The following is a 17,790-nucleotide window of genomic DNA, read 5'->3' as shown; positions in this document are numbered from 1 at the left end:
GTGGCTCCCAGGTAGCGCAGCCGGCCGGGCTCCCTCGGGACCGGGCGACTGCGCATGCTCGCTGGCCGCGCTGGGCCGCTCGTCGGGCGGCGTTGACGAGCCGGCTCCTCAGCGGCGGAGGTTGCGGTGCTACGATGGCGAGGTGAGGGGCCCGCGGCGGGATGGTGCTGACCCGGGCGGGGCCGCCTTCTTGCAGCGACACCACGGGCTCCTTCGTCCGACGGGCGGCGGAGGAGGCCGAGCCGGGCGAGAGGTGAGCTGCCAACGTCCTCCCGTCCCAGCTCGCGACCCCCGCGACCCCCTCCTTGTCCTTCCCGCGGGCCCGGCGGGAAGCGGCCTTCTCTGCGCCCGGTCCGCCCTCGCCGCTCCGGCCCTCACCGGCCGCTCGGGTGGGAGCCGGCGCCGGGCGGCTGAAGGTCGGTGGGGACGGCAGTGCGGACGCGCTCGGGGTGCGGAACCGCTGTCCCCCGTGCCCTCACTCCTGCCCCCGCCACCCGGTGCCCCCGGCCCCCCGGCCTCGGCCCCCGCCCCGCACTCCTCCTGCCCGCGCCCCCCTGCGCCCCCTCCTGCCCTTCGCTCTCTGCCCATCCTCGCACCTCGCTCCCGCCCGTGCCCCCCTCGCGGATCCGCTCTTCATCCCCGGTGGTCCCCCGTGGGAGGCGAGGTACCCCTTGCGCGCCTGGACTTCTCTCTCCCCCTCCCCCCCGTGCATCCCTGGGCCGGCTCTTCCCTCACCGGCCAGGCTTCCTACTCCGCCACCTCTGTCATTGCTCCCTCGGCTCTCTGCTCTTCCCATTAACCCCCTTCGGTACTTCACCTTCTCTCTCTTGTGTGAGTTTCCGACGGTGTGTTTGGCTTTAGCATCGCTCCGTGCTGGAGTTCGTTCTACGCCCCTCTCGCTGCCTGAATCCTTCCCTCTCGGTCCCTACTTCATCGCTTCCGTTTGACGGCCCCTGACCTCCAGTTTTCTCCATCCTGATCCCATCTCTACTCTCTAATCTTGAGCTTTTTTTTCTCTAAAACTTTTTCTTTTTTCTGTTTGCATAGGTCGAGCCTCTTAATGCCAATCCGTTTTACTTCTTATTAAATCTCTGAAGAGTTCTAGTCTCTTTTACTTTCTACCTAAACCAGGTATCCACTCAGTGTACTTAGTTCAGTTTACAGTTTAATAAAATCTCTTCCTTTTCTTTCTTCACTGACTGGAAGTATCATCAAAAGAGTGACAGTAGCAATAACCTGTTACACTTACTGATAGAAGCTTTAATTTTTAAGAATTGTGTTTGCCTGACATGTCAAGAGAAGCCACTTGAGGACAGAGTTGATGAAAATATAAAGGCTGACCTCCAAACATAAGGTTAAAATTTGGAGATTTTATTGTCCTCCGGGAAATACAGTTGTCCAAGAGCTAGTCTTAAATGAAATTTAACAAATTAAAAAAAAATAAAATCAGTTATTAATTTGATATTTTATACATTTGCTGTTGCAACTGATTGCATCGTTTTTGTGATGGTCTCTGTAATAAATGCATAGTTTTTACTAACTTACAGAATTAGTGTCCTTACTAAAGGAGAAACATATCGGACAGAAGTACTAACTTTTTGAATTGGGTAAAAGAACTTTCTAAACAGTTGTGGAGGTTTTTGCCTCTACTTCATGGTGATCACGATTTGGCTTACAAAAAACTTCTCTGTAAATAATGTTGTAGGATCTTACTTTGAAGGCATCTGCGGGAGCAGTCACTCTCAGTGAAGTTTGCGTTTATTCTAGGGCCGAAGAGCAACTGGATTATGTATTTCATTCTGGAATCTCAAAGCAGTCCACAAACAGTAAATTCTTCCTTACGTTGTCTATGTCAGGTAGGAATTAAAATTTTCTGTTTCTGTTGTACAGAAGGGAAGCACCAAGACAAAGATGTGTAGTTCCTTATTTGAAGGTATAGGAGAGGTGAAAGTAGAAGGAGACACTGTTTAGGGTCTGAGGCGGTGAAACCACATCTCTTCTGGAAGAACCAGCAGTTCTTGTGTATGGTAGCAGGCGATAAACTCCTCAGCTTTTAAGATTTTAAAAATGATTTTTCCAGTGCAAATAGAGATAAGTGCTGCTTCTGAAGGAGGTCTTCCCATCTTTCAAAGGCAAGTCTTTCTATTTCTAGGTAGCTATTCATTAAAAAAGTAAATTCTTACAAATTCCTATTGGTATTTATAGTGAGTTGATTCTGTGCTCTTAGAAATTAAAATAAAGATTCATGGTGGACAGCGGGCACAGGGCTAGAAATCAGGAGATCTACACTCTTCTGATGAGTCATGACATTAGTTTGTAGAAGTCACTTAACCTCTATACCTCGGGTGTGTCTCCCTGTAATATGTGGGTAAACGGGTGGCTGGCTACCCACTAATCTTTCAAAAGCAAAGTAAGCCCTAATCATTTAAACATGCTTAGGGCCACCACAGGCAAAAATTGCAATATAAACTCTGAATTTTTATCTCTTTTAGACTACGTCGTAAGTATAATTGAATGCTTAAATCCCAGATCACTGCAATTTAGATGTTTTTTTTTAAATTTCAGACTTATGTGAAAACTTTTAGTAGCATGTGCCATGAACTGTGGACTCGTTTAATGTTCATATGCAGTGAAACAGCCACTGCAGCGTTCAGTATGTTTGCTGAAAATGTAAAGTTACATTTACATAAACTGAAAAAGTAAAGTTAACAGGATTTTGGTTACTTCCATAAACTTCTGTTGTCTTATATTTTATCTTTGCTGTGATGTAGACCCTTGAGAGTGGAGGTTCTTTAGGGGATAGAAAGGGCAAGGATTTCCTTTGCTTTGATTCGAAGTATCAAAAAACTTTAAAAAGTAAGAAAAAACTGCTTAAAAGTGAGTTTTGTGATATGTTCATTGTATGTTTAAATACATGGATGGAGATGGGAGTATGTAGATCTGAAGTGAGTAGTGTATCTTTTTTTTTTTCCTTGAGTTGTCAGGAAGAAGGTTTAGAAATGAATATGAGTAAGAAGTAGAGTGGTAATACAGAAAAAAGTGTTCCTAATGAATGGGCCCAGGGGATTTTCAGAAAAATCAGAGAGCACAGGTTGTTTGGCAGGTCTAGATTTTTCAGGGAAATAGAGTGGAATGACTTCACAGTGAGTTTTACCATTTTATTTTCAAAGATTGCCACTTTTAACAGGTTCACACTTGGTAATCAATGATGTGCTTAAATTTAATAACAATTAGGCTCTTTTTTCTTAATGGAAATATAGAAGTGTCAGGTCCTTTTGACTTAGGAGTTATAAATATTATTTCCATTTGAGAAAACTGAGGCTTAGAGAGTCTGAATTAGAATCCAGGTTACCTGGATCTGTTACCAAAGTTAACGGTATACTGAAGAAAGCAAGAAAGCAGAAGCTGTTAAGAAAACATTGGTAGTTTCTTGGAATATTTTTCAGAGAGAGGATTGTGCTTTCTGTTCCGGTTCTGAGTTTTGTTCTCTGTTGAGATAACTAGTAAGATGAAATATTTTCAGAATGTTGGGCAGATCCCTGAACTAGGTAATAGATAATGATTGTGGTTCTTTCTGAGTTTCTCTTTATGTTAAAAGGAGTAACTAGTTTGGTACTTGGGGCTATTCTGGGATTTTTAAGATATATAATAACATGATATATTCAAAGGCGTTCTCTATTATGTTACTGGCAGGTTTGTTTTGTGGCATATACAACTGAAAAGTTTATATGAACTGCTCTTAATAAATTAAATCCGATTTTCCATGTAATGTCAAAAGTATCTTTTACCAAGTGTCCCGTAATGAGCAAGAAAAGTTGTTTCTCAGTTTCTTTACTTCATTCATGTGGTAAGTCAGTCATCGAAATACTCTCAGAAGTTACTGACATTCTTTCTACATTATGTTTAACAATTATTTTTTCTATGGATTTTCTATCATATTAATACAGTTATTGAAAATTAACAATGTTCTGAGAGTGCTTCTTAATCTAAGTGTCAGTTCTAAGATGAGTAATAATAATATATTTCTCTTTTATTAGACACAACTGTTTAAACCCCAATTTTGAAGAAATCAGAAGATAGCAATGCCTTTAAACTTCAGATTTTGTATTTGTGGGTGTGAGGAATTTGAAGATTTCATGATTAGGGAATAATGTTAATTACATGGAAAATTGAATATAGTTAATTTATCAAGTGTAATTGTTCCATCAATATTGCATTCTGATTTCAGGTTTTCTTGTAGTAGGGGCATATTTATCTCATGGCTTGATGACTACTGAATCTATTTCCTAAAACAAGGTGTGGACTTTAGAATTATACAGGTTTAAATATAGGCCATGAAGTTTGACACTTTTGAGATATTTGTCCTCTTTTCATTATTTTCTAACTGTGTGACCTTGGATAAGTTATGTAAACTTTTTGCTCCTTAGTTTCTTCACCTGTAAAATGGAGTAATAGTAGCTCTTTCAGATTTTTATGAGAATTAGGTGCAGTAATAAAAGCTACTGGTGTAAGAGTAAGTAATCCAGAAAGTTTTGAGTGTTCATATTTGGTTTGTATTTGATATTGCCATTTGGTCTATATTTGGTATCAACAGGGAAACGTATAGCTTTTTAAAATATAATTTGTCTATCAAGCTATTTTGCTTATCTTTCCTTTGCAGGATTTCCCTCTTACCCTCTCCCCAGAAGAGAAGAACTTAGTACTCTATTCTCTTCTTAAATATTTCTATAATTAGTGCATACAGTATGTGGCCCTCAGGAGTTCGTTTTGATGAGTGATGAGTAGCAGCAAAGCGTTCTAGACCGGTGACTTTCCTCACTTTACATGTCCCCTTTACTCTAGCGGTTCTCTTAAGCTCATCTTTGTTGAGAATCACCTTTTAAGATGAGAGATGTCACTGATGAAAGGGTGTTGTGTGTGCGAATAATCGTGGAGGCAAAAAGGTTAGATGCCATCTGAGTGGTGGTGAGCCTCAGAGTCAAGAGATGTCGGGTGGCTTGGCTGTTTTAGAGTAGGGTATAATCCAGGGACTTAGCATGCTTCACCCCTGAAATAGGGAGCTTCCAGAGCTGGGCAGGGTGTCGAGGCCTCAGCCAGTCCTAAAGGGAACTGAATGTCAATCAAGAAACAAGACCATAGGCCAGCTATTTAGACTGAACCAAGCAATGCAGACCTAACCGGCTAAGGTGGCCAGAATTACACCAGAAAGCAGGGTGAGAGGTGCAAGACTAGTACAGACGTCACTGGCTGGTTGTTTTCAGTTTATGGCTGTCTCGTTTGAATTGGTCAAGATTAGCTCAAAGACGGTGAGGGCCGGACCCTTGTGGACTGGAGTTCTGCTGTGCCCTAGGTGAGTGGTCCTTAGGAAAGGTGGCGGCTGAGCGTACTTTCGCCAAGAGACACATCTTCCTACTCTCCTTGGTTTGCTACAGAACTTGAGTGTTACAGGAATCTTTTATTATTTGCAAGGTTATGAGACAGCATTCTGAAGGCTTCTTGCGGAGCGCCTCTTTGGGGCTTCCTGTTTATTCATGGGAGAAGGCCCCAAAAAATGGACCCAAAATTGACTAACTAGTATTAAATGGATTGAGTTAACCTCCTTCTAGATCTAGAGGATTTCTTTGTTCCCATCGTATTCCTATTTAACAAACTTGAATTTAACTGTACATGTTTGATGCCCTTCCCTTCACTGGTCCCAGATCCCAAATGTCAGTCTCAGTCCCCAGATATCTGTCATAGTGTGAGTCCCTCATCTGGTTGGGCTTGAATTTGATGTTCCTTCATTTGTTCCTATGTGTCTATCATAATGTGAGCATCTCACTACATTGAGTGTGAACATTTAGAGATGTATAGGTTTTTGTACACTATGACCCCTCAGTGCAAGTTTACTACATTATCTAGTGTTCATCTGAAGAACCAGTGATTTTTTTTCTAAAGCTGGAAGAAAACGTGAATGTGCTTTATTCATTGAGAAATGATGTATTGATTGCCAGTATGGAGCCTTTCTAAGGGTAAGTTGGTCCATACGTATTTCTTACCTTATGTGGTATCTTTAGTACCTAACATCTGCATACAATTGGGCATCATTATTTGAACGGTCAGTATTACAGGCTCTGAACCCATTTGTCCCATGGCTGCTGACTTGGGAATGGAATTCAGAAGCTGGAGCCATTGGCTCCATCATTGATAAAAGTGGTGCCTTTACTTCTTAGGTTGACAAAGGGAGTGTCTGGAATCTCCAATTTGTTCAGCTTCTTACCCTCGGCCTTAGGAGAAAGAATATCCTCTGAACATCTGTTTTGGGTTCATAGTTCAAGAGTCAAGACGTTAACTCTTTGATTTCTGAGAAAGGATCTCATCATCACCTGTGGTCTCTAGTCTTTTTTAAGGAACCTCTGAACTAACTGTGCCTCTTAGTTTCAGATATTTCTGTGTCCTCTTTTAGGTTTCTGAAACACTCAGGAGTTCAGGCTGAGCTCAAAATGTTTAGCTATTGTTTCAGGATGGGTATTGGTGGTGCAGGAGCATCTCCCACGTTTTTCCAGGTATCCACGCCCGGACTCCTCTTTGCGGATACCAGAGGTCTCAGCTGATCCCATGGGTGTGAGAATCCCTGATCTTAGAAGCTAGGCACAGTGTTTATGCACCCAGCACTGTTTCTGGGGCAGTTACTGTGCACCCTAGTGATTAAGGAGTTGGCTTGGCATTCCTAGACTAGGATCCAGTAGAAATATGTGAGATACATGTAATTAAACATGTCCTCGGAGCTACATTTTAAAAAATAAAAACAAACTGATAAAATTAATTTGTATAGTATATTTTATTTAATCCAACATATCCAAAATATTATTTCAAGATGTGATCAATATAAAAAACATATTAATGAGACATTTACATTCTTTTTCTGTACTAAGTCTTTGAAACCCAGTGTGTGCTTTACATCTACAGTGTATCTCAGCACACTCATCTTTAACAGTTAAAGTAAAATACAGCCCTATCAAAACAATAAAGTTATGTTTAATGAAAAAAATGTCTACACTGCTTCAGTGTTTAGATGTAAATGTAAACGAATTAAAAATTTTAAATTCAGTTCCTTGGTCACACTAGTCGCATTTCTGTTGTTCAGTAGCCATTGTGGCTGCTGGCCGCCATGTGGGATGTAGCGACTCTTGAGGGCCAAGGCCGTCTTCCTGTCTGATAGGTGACCGCGTTCCTCTGGGAGTGGGCTGCCTTTCCCTGAGGTGTTACAGGGGATTGTCGGGTTTGACTGTCAGAGAAGTCCCTCTTCAGACCTAAGAGCATTTGTGCCTACGTTTCTCACTTAGTATCAGGGGCAGTTTCTGGTTGAGGTTTCCCCTGTGGCATCTTTGGATTGAGGTTTGTAGTTTACGCAGCTCAGTTCTTTCTTAGGGACCTAGGAAATGGCCCAGGCAGGGACTCTTCTTGAACAGACCTCTCAAGTTATTCTGTTTAGGCTACTTTGCCAGGGCCAGGAGAGCAGAGTGGACAGTCTCAGGTAAGCCAGGGTTCCCATAGCTTCAGAGGCTCAGATGAAAGTGACAGATATGAGCTGTCTAGCAGACTGTGCAAGAGGCCATGAAGCTCACAGCTTCCGGGGGTGCAGGGAGTTTCTGGCAGTGGAGAGTCTCCCAGGCACGTCTGGGTAAAAGGAAAGGCTCCCTCTCTTCAATTTCTTTCCTTCTTGAGAGAGGACAGGCCAGGATTTCCCTCTTTCATGAAAGATTCTTTGCCTGATGAACTGAGTGGCATGAGAATCTGTGGAAGTCAGACATTGCAAACTTTGAATGAATTTGTCCTGTAGAGGAATTTGATTTTCACTACACAGGTTTTGTTCTGTTGGTGTTTGTTTGGCTTTTTTTAAAATTTAATTTAATTTAATTTACTTTTGGCTGTGTTGGGTCTTTGTTGTTGTGTGTGGGCTTTTTCTAGTTGCGGCGAGCAGGAGCTACTCTTCATTGCGGTGAGTGGGCCTCTCATTGCGGTGGCTTCTCTTTTGCGGAGCATGGGCTCTAGGTACACAGGCTCAGTAGTTGTGGCACATGGGCTTCAGTAGTTGTGGCTCGCGGACTCTAGAACGCAGGCTCAGTAGTTGTGGCACACGGGCTTAGTTGCTCCGCAGCATGTGGGATCTTCTCAGACCAGGGCTCAAATCCGTGTCCCCTGCATTGGCAGGTGGATTCTTAACCACTGTGCCACCAGGGAAGCCCCTGTGTTTGTTTTTTAACTAGCTGGCAACATCTAAAATTTAGGTGAAAACCTTTAGGAAAAACATTTTCAATATCTACTTGGAAATTTAGAAGCCTCTGATGGTGCTGGGCCAGCAGGGATTGTGTGGACCTTAGTAGCAGTTACTCCCTATGATGGGGAAGAGCGGTGTATGAGGAGAGGGTCCCACAGATCCCCCTGGACTCTGAGAGTGCTCTGAATTTTTCCTTCCTTTCTTTTTTGCCTACTCTCCTTTTGCTTTAGTCTCGTCTCCTTTGAATTTTTTTCTTCTACCAACATATAAAAATAAAAATAATTCTTTTTTGTTTTTTGGGGGGGAATGAAAAATAGATTTATCAGTATTACTCTGTATATATCTGTACACATATGTTTCTACTTAGGGAATAATCAGTAAAAAGGGATGAATTGAGGAAAATTAGGCATCAACAAAAGAACAAAAAGCACAGCAGGATATGAGACGAAAAGTGAAGGAAATTGCTAACAGATCTTGGACTTATACTGGTAAAGGAATTTTATCATAAAAGTTTATTCATGCAAGACTGTTTTCAATACATCAGTGTAATGATTCCTTTCTTCAAATCGGTTGGGTTTAAATAGGAGAAAAATACTAATAGTTAATATTTATGGAATATTTAAAGCTAATTTATTAAGTGTTCCTTAAGATCTTAAATTAAGTGCCTGCCATGTGGCAGGCAGTGGGGTACAGCTGTGAACAGAGTAGTTAGAATTTCCTGCCTTCATGAAGCTTACATTTTACTGGGGAGAATAAAGACTACTAAGTAGAATCTTTGGTTTGTTAAATGGAGATTAGTGCGGAGTAGAAAAAATAAAGGAGGAAAGAGATAGGGTGTGTCAGGAGAGAGAGTCCTGTTTTAGAGGGTGTGGCCCGGAAAAGCCTATTTGGGAAGGTAACATTTGAATCAAGGCTAGGAGGAGTAGAGTGAGTCATTTGGATGTTCTGGAGGGAAGAGTGTTTCAGGGAACCACTGCAGATGCCCTGAAGCAGGAATCTCTCTGATGTGTGTGGGGAATAGCAAGGAAACCATGTGACTGGAGTGGGCAGACTGGTAGGAGATGAGAACAGGGAAGTGATGGAAGATCCAGATTCTGTAAGGTTGTCATTACAAGCCCTTGTGAGACACTACTGCTGAATGTGGTGGGAAGCCGTTTGGGGTTTGAATCAGAACAAAGACAGACAATTTGAATTATTTTCAAATAATGTATGTCATTTTATAGCATTTCATATTGTATATAATTATATAACATAATTATTAATTAATATATGTAATACATAATATAAAAGATCATCTGCCTTCCTCTTTGAAAATAGCCTAGAGTGGGGGATGTATTACTTAGGGTATAGGTTAGGTACAGTTTCTGTAATAAAGAGTTATAAGACATAAAAATCTGAACAGTCTAGATATGTTCGACATCTGTGCTGTATGAAACCATTCAGGAATCCAGAATCTTTCCATCTTTCTGTTTACCATTCTTCAGGTTTTGTCCTAATCTGTGTGGTCAATACTGGGTCACTATTCAGAAGGTATTCCGGCCCGTAAAAAAGGGAAGCAATGAAGTCCAGGGCAAAGAATTTCCTTTTAAACAAATGAGGCAGACATTGCATATATTACTTCAGTTTGCGGTCCACAGAAAGGATCGATTGGCCACACTTGTCTCAAGGGTGGTTGGGAAACGTAGTCTCAGGCTGGGTGACCATTCAGCAGTGAGGAAGAGGAAAACAGAAATGACAAGTAGTTGACCACAGTCTTGCAGTTTGGCACCAAATATCCATGTGTATCCTTCATCCTACCTATTGAAAACACTCCAGCTCCCTTCCCCAAAGGAGACAACCCAGGTGCAATCCTCTTGTTGCACTAATCCAACTAAGCGATCAGTACTTCCTGTCAGATCCGCAAGTCCAGTGACCTGTAGGCAAAACACAGTAATTTGTTCCTGAACCTGTAGGCAAAACACAGTTATTTGTTCCTGAATCAGAAACAGGAAAAGAATAATAAAATTTTCCATTTGGGTAAGTAAGCAGTGAGAGACACATAGAGGTCTCTGGTTGAGAGTAATGCTGGGCAGTAATGGTGTAGCATCTATTATCCTTAGTTCTGCTTTCTGGTAAGAATGCCTATATTCATTGCACTATGACCCCAGTCTTTGCTGTCTGGGTGTTTCTTCCTTACGTTAACCTCCATGACCACATCTGAAGTTGGTATTGAAAATTTCCCAACTTTGGAGGGTATATAGCTTTCATAGTCAGTTTCCTGCTACTGCAGGCTTGCTATCCTGCAAGTGCCATGGTCACAGGTGTTTGTAGGTTAGCTTATAATTTCTCTGACAAATACAATTCTCTCAAAAATATATTGGGATTCTTTTCTGTTTGTCTCCATTCTGTTCTGGTGCCAGTGACTATAGCAAAATTGTTTCCTGGTGTAGTTCTTAAGCCTGCCTTATTTACTGCTCTCTGTGCGCTGACCGCTTTATCTCATTCTAATGGCCACTGTCTTGAAGCCATCTGAAACAGCAGGCATTGGGGGGTGGGATGGCAGCACCCTAAAATATAATCTTAGCCACAGCGCTAGATTCGTTTCATCAAGATTTCTTAAAAGTTCTGCGAAAAATGCCGTTGGTAATTTGATAGGGATTGCATTAAATCTGTAGATTGTCTTGGGCAGTGTGGTCATTTTAACAATATTGATTCGTCCAATCCAAGAACAAGGTGTATCTTTCCATCTGTTTGTGTTGACTTCAGTTTCTTTTGTCAGCATCTTATAGTTTTCAGAGTGTAGGTCTTTTGCCTCCTTAGGTAGGTTTATTCCTAGGCATTTTATTCTATTTGAAATGATGGTAAATGGGATTGTTTCCTTAATTTCTCTTTCTGATAGTTAATTGTTAGTCTGTAGAAATGCAACAGATTTCTGTCTTTTAATTTTGTATCCTGCAACTTTACTGAATTCATTGATGAGCTCTAGTAGTTTTCTGGTAGCATCTTGAGGGTTCTCTAGAACAAAAAATTTTAAGACTTGTATGGAAACACAAAAGACCCCAAATATCCAAAACAATCTTGATAAAGAAGAGCAGGGCTGGAGGAATCACACTCCCTGACTTCATACTATACTACAGAGCTACAGTAATCAAAACAGTATGGTACTGGCACAAAAACAGACACATAGATTGATGGAACATGATAGAAAGCCCATAAATAAACCCACACTCTTATGGTCAATTCATCTATTACAAAAGAGGGAAGAATATACAGGGGAGAGAAGACAGTCTCTTTAATAAGTGGTGCTGTGAAAACTGGACAACTGCATATAAAAAAATGAAATTGGAACATTCTCTAACACCATATACATTTAGGATTAAAGACCTAAATGTAAGACTGAATGCTATAAAACTCCTAGAGGAAAACGTAGGCAGAACACTCTTTGACATAAATCGTAGCAATATTTTTTGGATCCATCTCCTAGAGTAATGGAAATAAAAGCAAAAATAAACAAATGGGACCTAATCAAACTTGAGAAGTTTCTGCACAGTAAAGGAAACCATAAAAAAAAAACGAAAAGGCAATCTACAAAATGGGAGAAAATATTTGCAAATGATGCAACTGACAAGGGCTTAATTTCCAAAATATACAGCTCATACAACTCAACAACAAAACAACAAACAATCGAAAAATGGGCAGAAGATCTAAGTAGACATTGTTCCAAACAAGACATGCAGATGGCCAATAGACACATGAAAAGATGCTTAACATTGCCAATTATTAGAGAAATGCAAACCAAAACCTCAATGAGGTACCACCTTGTACTGGTCAGAATGACCATCATTAAAAATCTGCAAATAACAAATGCTGGAGAGGGTGTGGAGAAAAGGGAACTCCTCACTGTTGGTGGGAATATAAGTTGATGTAGCCACTATATAAAACAGTATGGAGGTTCCTCAGAAAACTAAAAATAGAATTACCATATGGTCCAGCAATCCCACTCCCGGGAATATATCTGGAGAAAACCATCATTTGAAAAGGTACATGTACCCCTATATTCATAGCAGCACTGTTTACAATAGCCAAGATATGGAAATGACCTAAATATCCATTGACAGATGAATGGATAAAGAAGATGTGGTATGTATATACAATGAAATACTACTCAGCCATAAAAAATGAATGAAATAATGCCATTTGCAGCAACATGGATGGACCTAGAGATTATCATGTTAAATGAAGTAAGTGAGACAGGAAGAAAAATATCATATGGTATCACTTATATGTGGAATCTAAAAAAAATGTTACAGATGAACTTATTTACAAAACAGAAATAGGTTCACAGACATAGAAAACAAATTTATGGTTACCAAAGGGGAAAGAGGGGGGAGGGATAAATTAGGAGGTTGGGATTAGGAGATACAAAAACTGCTATATACAAAATAGTTAAACAGCAAGGACCTATTGTATAGCACAGGGAACTATGTTCAATGTCTTGTAATAAAGTATAGTGGAAAAGAGTCTGAAAAGAATATATATATGTAACTGAATCACTTTGCTGTACACCTGAAGCTAATACAACATTGTAAATCAACTATTCACCAATAAAAATTTGTTTTGAAAAATAAAGTCTTAATAGAAGTCTTTGGGGAAAGTACTAATAATCTTATCTCCTGATAATGCAGGTACTAAGGACCCACATCTCTATATTTCCTTCCATCTTACCTTGCAAACTGGCCAGTTCTTGCCTGAGTAAATGCAGCAAAGAACCACTGACACACACAAATATTGTGGTTCTTTTCATCTACTTTCCCTTAAGTTCTGGGCTTTTTATGGGCATCAAGTTCTATAAGTTAGTGTAGGCAACAGTTTATGGAATGTTTTGCTCCATTATAACCAGGGTCACCATTATCCTAGTAATATCTGTTTCCCTGTTGCCTGCTACCCAGTGACCTAGCCAGTGCCACACATTTTAGGATTATGTTGTGGCAATACTCTAATTTTGGTATTAATTTCTGGGTTAAGGAAAAGGCTGCTGTAAAGGGATCCAAAAGTAAAATGGCTTAAATGAGAAAAAAGTTTGTTTCTTCCCCAGATAACAGGCCTACTAATTTAGGTGGTAGGGATGCTATATTCCATGAAGGAAATGAAGACACTAGAGGGGTAACTACCAGAATGTTGGATCTGGGGCTCAGATCCTCAGCCTTGTTTTAACCATTGTGCAGTACTTATATATATTTATCTCTTCCTGGTGGCACTTTGAGGTGTCGGGAACTTAGCTATGCCTTGATCTCTTGCATTTCCTAGCTTATAGTAAGTGTTCAATAAATGTTTGAATGAATGAATACGTGTTTTATATCTGAGTAAGTTAAGGCATAGAGACCTAAGCAAACTTGAGTCACAGGGCTGGAACATGATCTGAACCCTACACAGAAGAATATATGTACAGGAGAAGCTGTCTTAGATAAGAGGCTACTTCCATGAAATGGGGCATATCTTATATAAAGGTAGTATCATTTTGATCTCCTTAGGAATAGTTACTGTAAAAACTTTTTGATGTGATTATTAAGGTTTAAAATAACAATTATGGAAGGTGGTAAAGTCTATATCTGTATGATGGAGAGAAGAAAAAAATGTATGAGGAAGAGAGAATGTGGTCTTTATTCTAACATATTTAGTACCTAAATAATTATACCAAGGGCAAAAGACTTTTTTTAAATTTAAGCAATAAATATTTGGAGTGTGAAAAAACTATCCATAGCATATCCAGGCAACCTTTTTCGTCAAAATATTTTAAATAGCTCATAGCATACGTGTGTATGTATATACACACACATTTCACATATCTGTGTGTGTGTGGATGTGTGTGAAGTTTCAGAAATCACTCCACCAAGGGAAATACATATTTTTTAATTAATTTTTATAGGAGTATAATTGCTTTACAATGTTATGTTAATTTCTACTGTACAGCAAAATGAATCAACCACATATACACACACACACATATATATATATATATATATATATATATCTCCCCTCCCTTTCGGACTTCCTTCCCATTTAGGTCACCACAGCGCATTAAGAAGAGTTCCCTGTGCTATACAGTAGGTTCTCATTAATTATCTATTTTATACATAGTATCAATAGTGTATATGTGTCAATCCCAATCTCCCAATTCCGCCCACCCCCGCCTTTCCACCCTTGATGTCCATACATTTGTTCTCTACATCTGTGTCTCTATTTCTGTTTTGCAAATAGGTTCATCTATACCATTTTTCTAGATTCCACATATATGTGTTAATATACGATATTTGTTTTTCTCTTTCTGACTTACTTTACTCTGTATGACAGTCTCCATCCACGTCTCTAAAAATGATCCAGTTTTGTTCCTTTTATGACCCAGCAATCCCAGTACTGGGCATATACCCAGAGAAAACCATAATTAAAAAAAGATATATGCACCCCAATGTTCATAGCAGCACTATTTACAGTAGCCAGGACATGGAAGCAACCTAAATGTCCATCGACAGACGAATGGATGAGGAAGATGTGGTACATATATCCAATAGACTATTACTCCAGAATTACATAATTTAAAATGGTGAATTTACATCTTAAAAATTAATAAGCTTATACTGTTTTGGGTATTCATGAAGATTGTTTCTGAATCACTGAACTCAGAAAGCACTCCTTTATTATTGTACTTTGAAGTATATACAAGTGAAGCATAACAAAGATATAATAGTTTATATTTATATGTGAAACTGAATGAAAACATCTCTAAAACTTATTCCTAAGGCTTATGGAGGGTATGGATCTTTTAGATAAATTGAAAGTACTAAGTAACTAACGACGCATAGGTTTCCTGAAAATGGACATTTTTATGTCTGCTATTTTGTTTGAGATGTTATTTTTTCTTTCTCATAGGGGGAACAATATTTTTTTAGCAAGAATCAGTAACTGGAAGTACAACATTGGTTATTTAATGATATTAAAATGAAGTTCTGACCAGCAGAGGTAAGAATATGGCATTTAATTCATAATAGATCAAAATACTTGCCAGATTTCTATGAAGAACTATTTTAAGAACTGTGAAGGGTCTGAGAATTTATCCCGCTTGCAAAGTAACAAGTTAGCCTGCTGCAGCGCCATGGTTGTGGGCAGGAGACATGAGATTCCTGGATCAGAGAAAATGATAGTTTATATGCATGGCAATAGCACTGGCTAGAGTATGAGGCCCCCTGCGTAAGAGTAGGTTGAGTTATGGAGAGGACCCCTGAGCTGAGGAACCCAAATCTTTTATGACGGACAGTGAGCCTGCTGACTTATGCCTCAGGGGAGACTTTATTACATTGCACAGTAAATAGATCTGCCCTTAATTCCAGTATGAGACACTGTATCTGACTCCTCAGACTGTGCGAAACATATGTCCTTGAAAAATAGTCCGGAATAAAGGCGGTCAGTGTCTCTGCCTGCAAGACATGCAGAAACACAAGACTCTCAGAATTGTCTTTCAACACTCTCTTACTCCAAACTGCTTTTTAAAGCATGTGTCACTGATAAGGATAATTGTGATAATGCTTTTTCGAAATAGTGTGAAGATGGAAACCACTGAAATACCCAACAGCAGGAGATTGCTTAAATTATAACATTCACAGTATAATAGTTATTAACTAGGTGTTCATCAATAAAGTGAAATACACAGGTTATAAAATGTACATGTAGTTCGATCCTACTTTTATAGAAATTGTACAAATGTACACACGAATGAAGAATATATACCAAAGTATGTATTTCAATGGATAGAATTGTGAATGGGTTTTTTTTTTTTGCTTGTCTATTTTTTTTAACCTCTTGAAAATGAACACTTTAGGCTTTTGTAATGAGGGAAAATTTTTTTTTGAAATTTAAAAATGAACAGTCACTTAAGAACTTCACCTGACAGAGAAAAAGCTTCATGAATTTAAATGGGAATTAAAGAATGTTAATTCTTTTGTTTTGACTCTGAAGTTGCCTTTATATGCAATGTAGAACTAGAAGAGAATGATTGGGTAGCATAATTTTTTCTTCAAAAGTTACTGTTTTATCTATGATAAAGTCAGAAGTTACTTTTAGCAATTTGCTATATTATTTATTATCACATAGTTGTCACGAAGGAAAACAAATCTTAGAAAATGCATTCTAACAGGGCATATCTTCTAGAGTAGTGCTATTTAGTAAGTATTTCATTAGTAAGTATATTTAGTGAGTATAGATTCTGGTGCTATATAGTCGGGTCAGGCTAACGTAGGAGCACTGTATTAATTAGCTTCACTTTTATTTCCTGCCTATGTATCATACTCTGAAATATGTTTAATATTAGTGATTTTGTAAGTTGGCATTTTTATTGTGCTTTCATGATTTTTTTTTTCCCTTCTTTAACCAAGGTGCTGTTACCAGATTTGTCTTCTGACTATAAATTAAAAATGACTGAAGTTCAAGCAATGGTAGAATTCTCCGTGGAGCTAAACAAGTTCTACAATGTGGATTTATTTCAGAGAGGGTTTGTATTTTAATGTGAAAATTATATATTTTGCATAAGATAAATTGTACAGTTTTCATTTAAATTTAATTACATATTCTTGTTCCACCATATATAAGGAAAACAATGAGCTATATTCAACTATTTTCTCAGGGCAATTTTATTTCTAAATATATATTTGAGTATATTCACATGGATTTAATGATAATGCTGGATATATTTAACGTGTGTTTATGAATTTGTACTGAGCATTTTAATGAAAATGTTTAAGATCTAATTTCTGCTTTTTAAAAGCTAACAGTGTGTGGGAAAAATAAAACATATATACACAAAACACAAAATGTTGTAGGAACACAAAGTGTTGACTCCTCAAAAGGTATGTATAGAAAGCGCTCCGGGAATCAGAAGAGAAAGATATCTTTCTGGGCTCGTACGTTAGGAAAAGCATAATGGAGGGATAGGATCAAGGTATGGATAAGATTGATAGGCAGAGGATAAGGTGAAAGACCCTCTTAGTAGAGAGTGCATCATGAGTCAGTCTCGGAAACAGGGATGAACAGGTTATTTTAAAGAGTAGTAGGAGGTTGGATATTCTCTAGTAGAGTTGTGAAAAGATAGTAAAGAGAGGAGAGGTTATGTTTGTGAGGGGCTTTTGATGTCTGGAGGGATTTGGGTAGCCATTGATTGTTTCCAAGGAAGGATGAAACTGTCACTGTTACTACAATCAGCACTTACTGACATGATGAAGAGCATGGTGATATTGGATGGATGGTCGTGTAGAAGAAATAGAGGCGCAGGGAGCAGTGTGGATGTGCTCACGATGTCTCAGGATACAAACCTGAATTCCTGTGCTGGCAGTGGTAGCGGTGGGGCTGTGACCAACCCGGGTAGGATGAGAGAAATCTTCTGTTGTTTGTCTGTCTTGGCTTTGCCATCTTGTTGAAAAAAAACAGACAGCTGTGCTCTGCTCTGCTCCACGTGGTCTCTCAGGACAGCCTGGGCTTGTTCTTATGGCAGAGACAGGAGTCCA

The 17,790-nt window shown here is 39.4% G+C and overlaps 1 protein-coding gene across 3 annotated transcripts in view; it reads left to right on the top strand.

Moving 5' to 3' along the window:
* The first annotated feature begins 1,490 nt into the window (after positions 1-1,490).
* Positions 1,491-17,790, top strand: part of FAM135A (family with sequence similarity 135 member A) — a 121,582-nt gene continuing 105,282 nt past the window's right edge. For all 3 annotated transcript variants that reach the window (XM_082855775.1, XM_082855774.1, XM_082855776.1), the window contains exons 1-3: positions 1,491-1,856; positions 15,167-15,256; positions 16,666-16,781. In XM_082855775.1, the coding sequence (XP_082711901.1) occupies positions 16,705-16,781 (77 nt within the window). In that variant the 5' untranslated portion in view covers positions 1,491-1,856; positions 15,167-15,256; positions 16,666-16,704. The remainder of the gene's footprint in view (positions 1,857-15,166; positions 15,257-16,665; positions 16,782-17,790) is intronic.

The sequence above is a fragment of the Leucopleurus acutus genome (genome assembly GCF_964270905.1).
Source record: "Leucopleurus acutus genome assembly, chromosome: 15".
NCBI lineage: Eukaryota > Metazoa > Chordata > Mammalia > Artiodactyla > Delphinidae > Leucopleurus > Leucopleurus acutus.
Note: the sequence above shows the minus strand (reverse complement) of the source record. Positions and strands in the feature narration are given on the sequence as shown.